Source organism: Cystoisospora suis (genome assembly GCF_002600585.1).
Source record: "Cystoisospora suis strain Wien I chromosome Unknown contig_1777, whole genome shotgun sequence".
Lineage (NCBI taxonomy): Eukaryota > Apicomplexa > Conoidasida > Eucoccidiorida > Sarcocystidae > Cystoisospora > Cystoisospora suis.
In genome coordinates this window covers 35,959-42,593 of record NW_027154577.1, presented here as the reverse complement: position 1 = coordinate 42,593, position 6,635 = coordinate 35,959, and the positions used below count along the sequence as shown (strand labels likewise).

Here is a 6,635-nt window from a genome sequence, read left to right as displayed (position 1 = left end):
TTTCCTTTTGACCGTCACATGGACAAGGCGAAGTGGACTAGGTCCTTCGCGCAACTACATACGACCGTTACGTTCGCAGGGGGCCACCATGTTCTTCACCGGATTTGTCCTCGCTTTTATTGCTTCCTCCCGATCGATTTTTGCACTGAGTGCAAGAGCAGACGAGAACGTATGCTCGGCCACCGGAGACGTTCTGGATGTTGTCGTTGACAGCTCATTGGAGCCTGCCTACTTCGGCTGCGGGACAGCGGTCAGCACCCTTACTCCGGCCTACCCGGGAGCAGGCAAACAGGCCAATGTATGTATTGACAAAGACTGCGAAGCACAGGCTCCGTTAACCTCCCTCGTACCGGGAGCGAGCCTTGAAAGAAACCCGCTTTCAACTAAACCCGGGGCGAACTACAGGGTGGCCGTAGAGTCCTTGCCGCCGACTGCACAGGTCTTCTACTTTGTTTGCGGCCACTCAGGCGAACCAGCGAGTGCGCCAAACACAAACGCCAAAGGGGGAACCACTGCCCCACTCGCGGGATCGGGCTTGCGAGGCCGGCCGGGTGGCAGCCCCGCTCCGAGAGGCGCTGGCCCCNNTTGCTTCTCCAAGAGGCCCGAAGCGCAGTGACGTGGATGATACGCCAGAGACCGGTTCCGCTCCGAGAGGCGCTGGCCCCGCGCATGGCTCCCTCCCTCCTGCACCAGCAGTTGAGATTGCTTCTCCAAGAGGCCCGAAGGGAAGTGACGTGGATGATACGTCAGAGACCGGTCCCGCTCCGAGAGGCTCTGGCCCCGCGCACGGCTCCCTCCCTCCTGCATCAGCAGTTGAGATTGCTTCTCCAAGAGGCCCGAAGGGAAGTGACGTGGACGATACGTCAGAGACCGGTTCACAGAAGAGCGACAAGGAACGTGCTGCTCCGGAGAGCCCGCAAAATCTGACCGGTACAAGTTCGACGTCAACGAGTGCTCCTCAGAAGAGTCCTCTGCCCGGAAGCCCGCTCCCAACTCCTGCTGGTTCTACGACGCGAAGGACTCCTCCAAGCGAAGAACTGGCTCCGCGTGCTCTTCAACCCAGCCCAGCGGCTCCGACAGCGACTCCCAGTCCTGAGACCCCACCGGGGCCTGTAAGTGGGGTGAACTCTCCAACGGGTCCTGCTTCGGGTCTTCCGCCAACAGTAGGCAAACGCGCAGCCACCACGCGCCCTGGTTCAGAAAGAGGAACGGAGTCTGTAGGCGGAGGGTCCGGACCGTCTCAAGTTGGTCCCGGGGCCCCAGGGGATTCACTCTCGACGCGTGGTCAGGGAACCCCCGCAACTTCTGTAACTGGAGTGCCCGCTTCGCCACTTCCAGGGTATCTTGACACCGGGAGAAAAACGCCGCCTAAGGGTTCTAGCTCAAGGACGGCCGAGCGACGCGAAGTTTCAACGCCGCCTCCGCGTGCCCGCGAAGCCGACTCATCACGGCCACTGTTCTGGCCTCTTACATCACTCCTCGACTATTTCCGGAAATTCTACCCCTTAGGCGACTGGCAGACAGGTCGGATGTCCTACGGTGTCCAGCCCACTGGCGCTGCAGACCCAGGAACCGGGCATGGAACTACAGAGGCCCTTCAGTTGGGGGCAGGTTCCCGACGCCTTGATGCGGCAGTTGGCTGCCTCGTCAGAGTCACAGTCAAGGCGAAGCCAGGTACGGTACAGATCAACGGTACCGTAGTTCTGCACTGCCCAGACGGATCCAGTGGTAGTGCCGGTAGCCTTGCGGATGTGCCCAGTGAAGCTAGGTCGTTTGAACCTCAGCTGGCATGCCGATTATGTGTGTATGTATGTATGTGTTCGTTTTGCAGAAACGGAATGCTCGTCCAAGGGAGGATCGTTGAATCTGCGGTTGAACCCTGACCAAGGGAGCGTTTCTTTCTCGTGTGGAGCTTCAGTGAATACGCTGAAACCGTCTCTCGCGACAGCGTATTACGGGCAGGACTGCTCTGAAACCGAAATCCCTCTGAAGGGCGTAGCTGAAGGAGCAGCGTTGGAGATGAACGACAGTTCGGGAGTGTACACTCTAGTGCTTCCGACTGCGCCTTTGAAGCCCCTAGAGTTGTGTTACGTATGCGCAGAGTCCTCGGATAGCGACCGCGATAGCGAGTCATGCAAAGTGCGAATCTCTGTCGAGGGAGCGGTGCCGAGGAGAGCTAAAGAGTCTACTGGGGGAGCATCAGCTGGAGGTGCCAATATAATCGTGTTACTAGCAGGCGCCTCTCTGGCATCTTGGGCGACCTGAGGCTTTCGTTGGTAGAAGGTAAACAGGTGAAGCAGCCACGGTGTTCGGAACTCTTGTCCGTGCATTGTGGAACTGCTGGATTTAGTCGTAGCGCCGCAGTGGATGCTCCGCCGCAACCCGTCTCGCAGCTGTGGTGTCCGTTCTTCCCTTCATAACGGAAGTCAGTGGGAGCCAGTGTAAACGTAAATGCCTTTGCAGACGTTTATGCTGCTGGGGGAGGGGCGAGACCTAGGCAACTGCAGAGATGCGGGGATAAACAGGAAGGACTGAGAGGGCTGCTTGAATGCTACTTGTCTCTTCTCTTCGAGTGTGGCATAGCCAGTGACATTTTTCTGATAAAGGTCGATCGGCTGACTCAGGGAAAGGAGAGTGTTCGCATGCCGGGCTGGTATCTAGAGTGCTGTGCCTCTTCAGCAGTACGCTGCGTTCACGACCGATTACTCCTTTTTTTTTTGATCGGGACCCGCTTTGCGTGTCCTGGTGATTTTGCGGTAATCATCCGCTGTGGAGTGGTCATGATTACTCTGCAGAGAGGCTTTGGGATTGCAGCTTCATTTGATATTGCTGGTGCCCGGCCTCCCAATCTTGTCGAGACCGCAGAGCCGGGGAGGAGCCTCCGTCACCGGACTCGTGGGGGCGGGGGATACGACGAGTGATTCTCTCATGAGAACTTAGTCGCAGACGGTATGATTTCAGAGCGTCGGCGAACCTTTCAGAAAATGGCAACACTCCAGCTTGGCGATCTGATACCCCATGTTAGCACGTCGACTCCCCGCTTGATGAGAGCGCTCTTGCCGGGGCCACCACGAGGACTGTCGTAGCTCACTTACGTGCAGCCCTATCGAGCAAGAATAAGGTTCACACGCAACTTGTCTCGGCGTCCAGAGGTGCTCCAAGGAAGATCTGCTCAGCATGTCAGACTGACACAGGGTATTGTTGACACCCTGCGACTCGTGCGACCCGCGCACGTCCCAGTCTCGCTCGTATGACTAGGGCGAAACAGGTGCACACAAACGCCCCCGTCACGCGCCTCTCGCTGGTGTCAACAACTTTCCGCCAGTCCGGCAGCTGCGCTCACGCGCTGCGCACAGGTAAAGATTTCACTTTGAGATGTTGACCTGGGGAAGTTCAACAAGGCGTGTCAGCGTAACCATCGAACACGCGAGCTCAGTGAGTCGCTTCCTGGAACGGACTCGTCGATACCGAACAATGTGCTTCCTCAGTGAATCATCCCGCGCCGCGGCATCACGAATTGGAGGCGAACGACCTTCGTAGCTGATGCGTGTCCGCAGACGCAGCCGTGAGGCATTGTGCGAAATCCTCAGGAGACACTACGCGCTGTTCCTTGACACAGTCCAGAGCCTCAGCCAAGTGCACAGCGATCTCGTGGATGCACTATACGACCACACACACAACACACTGCACCAAAACGCCTTTAGCTGGTCCCCACTGACGAGAACGTTCGCGGGGCTGAGTCCTTGCCACGCCATCCTGCCCTTGCCACATCTGTGTCACATCTGCTTGTACACCCGCGGGAGTTCCACGAATTTCATGAACACAAGAGCCAGGCTTGGAAATCGTCCTTCTGGCTACGGACCGCGGGATAACGGCTCTTTTATTCATCCTGACTGACAGAGTTGCTGCGTACGTACCGTCAAATCCGAGTCGCTCTCGAGAACGCCCTGTTGAAAGGTTCTACCTGTACAAAGTCGACAGCAGTGATGCTCAGGAGATAGCAAAACTGTCTTGTCTCCGACACCGGACGAATGACCTGCCTGATCGTTCCTTACACTAGCTGTGCTTTCCACCTCTCGCTCTCCAGTGCTCCGTTGTGGAGACTGTCGGGGAGACGAGAGAGACGAAGGGAGATGATATGCCCAACAACGCGCCGATAGAATTTGAGGTGTTTGACGGCTACGTAATGAAGTCGGTGGAAACTGTATAGAGCAGGGCAGTCGCGTTCCAAGACGGCTTCTACAAAGTCATGAAACACACACCACCGACGACCAGTTGCGAGGATTGCTTGGAGAAAAATAGCGACGTCCGGGAAAGGGGGATGGTCACCACGCTTGGAAAAGCGACCTACGCATGTAATCTCTCCTACTGCAGCTACGGGTATGAAACGTGTGCAGCATTCCCACGGGACGCGGATGCGAACTTACAAGAACAGAAGCGCTGCATCACAAGATAACCATTCTTCGGGCAGTCTTGGTTGCGGGAGGACGATGTTCGCGAGTTTTGTGCACGGCTGTGGTCCCGCACTAGATAAAATTTAGCATCCGTTCCTTGGCAGGACCATACTGTCACCTCACCACGCTCCATACACCTCACAGCCTCTCGAAGAAGCTCTGGAGGAAGAAGGGTGTCGAGAAGATGAAAGTAATCGGAGAGGTCTTCGCCTGCACCTAGGAATTAAAGAAAAGAATATGAAGCCCCGCAAGGGGACCAAGCGGCAGGTTGTGTAGAGGAGGGCAAGAACACTGAGTCAACGGGACACCAGTTGAACCAGAAGGTGCTTTCAAAATTCAATACAAAGTTCTTTATTGCAGTTCCGGCACAAGGGAAGAGAGATATGCGACAGGGTGGGGCTCTACGCGCAGTCGTTTTGAAGACACAGGCGTACTCCGAAAAGTCTATTCCTCCACTGCGAAAGAGGCTGACAGGTCTTGAGCCTGTAGCAGGAACGGACCATTGCTCTACACGGTAAAACAGGGGAACACACGGCTTCTCGATAGCCGGACCGCCGTACAACAGGTCGCTGTCTTTGGCGTCAACTGTCGAAGACTTGTTCGCAGCGCGCGACTCTACTCCCAAAATACAGCGCTCCTCGGTGCTTCCCCCTCTACTTTGAAGGGATACGTGACACAGCCACAGAGATCTCTTTTTCTTACTCTTCGCGTGTTTGATTGCTAGGAGAATTTCAACCAGGGTGTGTCCTGCACCTGCATCTTCTACTTCGGGACATTGATCGTAGTCTGTGGAGCGACGTTGTATGTCGTGGTCAAGAGGGTCGGACGGATTCTTGTTATTTTCTTCCAGGAATGAAGATGGGAGGTGCTTACCCTCTCCCGAATGCTCCTCAGGACCGTTAGACAGCATAGTACCTCAAAGTAGGAGCGTCCCGACTGCCTAGACCTCGGCGAACAGTGTGTACGCCGCAGAGACGGGGGACACGGCGGTGCGGGCTGGCTGTGGCGTTCAGAGCTTTCTTTCGAGAATCGAACACGGCGTAGCTTCACCATTACCCGGCAAAATGCGTTCACGTTGCGTGGTGTCTATCAGGCGGCAAGCGCGCGGACGCGTAGATCCACTGGAGCACCAGCACGCGAAAGTTTGTTACGCCCAGATGCCAAGAGCGGAAGCACAGTCGGAACGCAGTGCAAGAGATATACAAGGCGCACGAGAGAGCAGAGCGCGAGATTCTGAATCCAGTGGCGCGCCAGGCAGGGGGTGCGCGAGAAGGCGCGCTCCCTCGGCTGGTATTAGATTGTGAGCTACGGCAGCTGCTTCAAGACGAGTGAAGTACTCGCACCTGGATCTCGCAAAAAAACCTCAATGAACACTGAGTGCCGGGTGGGCCGACAGCCAGCACTGAGACTGAACGAAACTCCGGGAGACTGCAGGCTGAGTCAGAGGAGACCCCCATGGTCCGGGCACGCTACAGGCGCTGTTCATAGGACCGCGGCTGGACTTACGAAGTGGGAGAAATGGAGGCTGTCCACGCGTCAGATGTAGTCAGGAAAAACCTTACTCTGAGAGCACCACAGGTATCATCACATTGGAGTGGTCTCCTGTCCACACCAGGAACCTGGAGACGACCGTAGAACTGTGCACTAATTAGTGGCTCCAACAGAACTCCAAGGCCCGAAAAAAACGAATCCGAGGCCCGTGAAACAATCCGACAGACGAATAAAGAACTACGGAATCCTGGTTTCAAACTTAGAAGGTGCTGGAGTTGCGTGTGCATCTTGCATGCCCCCCCGCATCTATCACTCGTTCTTTACTGGCGAAGCTGATGCTGACTGTCTTCACGCAAGCCGAACTGCTGCTGTCTCGTCTCTCGAAAGGAGGCAGTCAAGACTACAGTCAGCCCAGCAAAGGTCAACCGGTTCCAGTCAAATGAGAGGACGAGAACAAGTGCTTTCGAGAAGATCAGCTTTCAGCCCCGCCGCAGCCCGAGCACTGGACTACAGTCACAAAGAGTTTGGAACTCGATGAGAGCTGGGCGTTGCGGGGAGGAAGTGCCCGTGCAGGGACTGACTGAGACTGGCACCCTAAGCCTTCCTCGACCATCTTCAGCAGCGGCAGCCGGTTGCCAAGCCAAGCCACGACGCCAGTTGGAGAGAATCTAGTATTATCTCGGGCACGCT

At 56.2% G+C, this 6,635-nt stretch overlaps 2 protein-coding genes across 2 annotated transcripts; one reads left to right on the top strand and one right to left on the bottom strand.

Annotated features, from left to right (window-relative positions):
• CSUI_003934 (uncharacterized protein) lies at positions 1-2,809 on the top strand. Its single transcript, XM_068064129.1, has 2 exons — positions 1-1,674; positions 1,832-2,809. Exons 1-2 carry the CDS (start codon positions 1,530-1,532, stop codon positions 2,263-2,265), a joined length of 579 nt encoding a protein of 192 aa, XP_067923896.1. The 5' UTR covers positions 1-1,529; the 3' UTR covers positions 2,266-2,809.
• Positions 2,810-3,148: 339 nt separating this feature from the next.
• On the bottom strand, positions 3,149-6,324 carry CSUI_003933 (uncharacterized protein). The gene is made up of 4 exons (XM_068064128.1): positions 5,157-6,324; positions 4,428-4,670; positions 3,918-3,964; positions 3,149-3,660 (listed from the first exon to the last, which is right to left on the bottom strand). Exons 1-4 carry the CDS (start codon positions 5,362-5,364, stop codon positions 3,511-3,513), a joined length of 648 nt encoding a protein of 215 aa, XP_067923895.1. The 5' UTR covers positions 5,365-6,324; the 3' UTR covers positions 3,149-3,510.
• Positions 6,325-6,635: the final 311 nt, after the last annotated feature.

What these genes read in the sequence shown, in the direction of transcription:
- CSUI_003933 (XM_068064128.1), bottom strand. Translation starts at nt 5,364, where the DNA reads ATGCTGTCTAACGGTCCTGAGGAGCATTCGGGAGAGGGTAAGCACCTC. An exon ending in GATGCAGCGCTTCTGTTCTT is followed by an intron (nt 3,965 to 4,427) that starts GTAAGTTCGCAT and finishes GACTTTGTACAG; the next exon opens with GTAGAACCTTTCAACAGGGC. An exon ending in AGAGCGACTCGGATTTGACG is followed by an intron (nt 3,661 to 3,917) that starts GTACGTACGCAG and finishes GTGGTCGTATAG; the next exon opens with TGCATCCACGAGATCGCTGT.
- CSUI_003934 (XM_068064129.1), top strand. Translation starts at nt 1,530, where the DNA reads ATGTCCTACGGTGTCCAGCCCACTGGCGCTGCAGACCCAGGAACCGGG. An exon ending in CACAGTCAAGGCGAAGCCAG is followed by an intron (nt 1,675 to 1,831) that starts GTACGGTACAGA and finishes TTCGTTTTGCAG; the next exon opens with AAACGGAATGCTCGTCCAAG.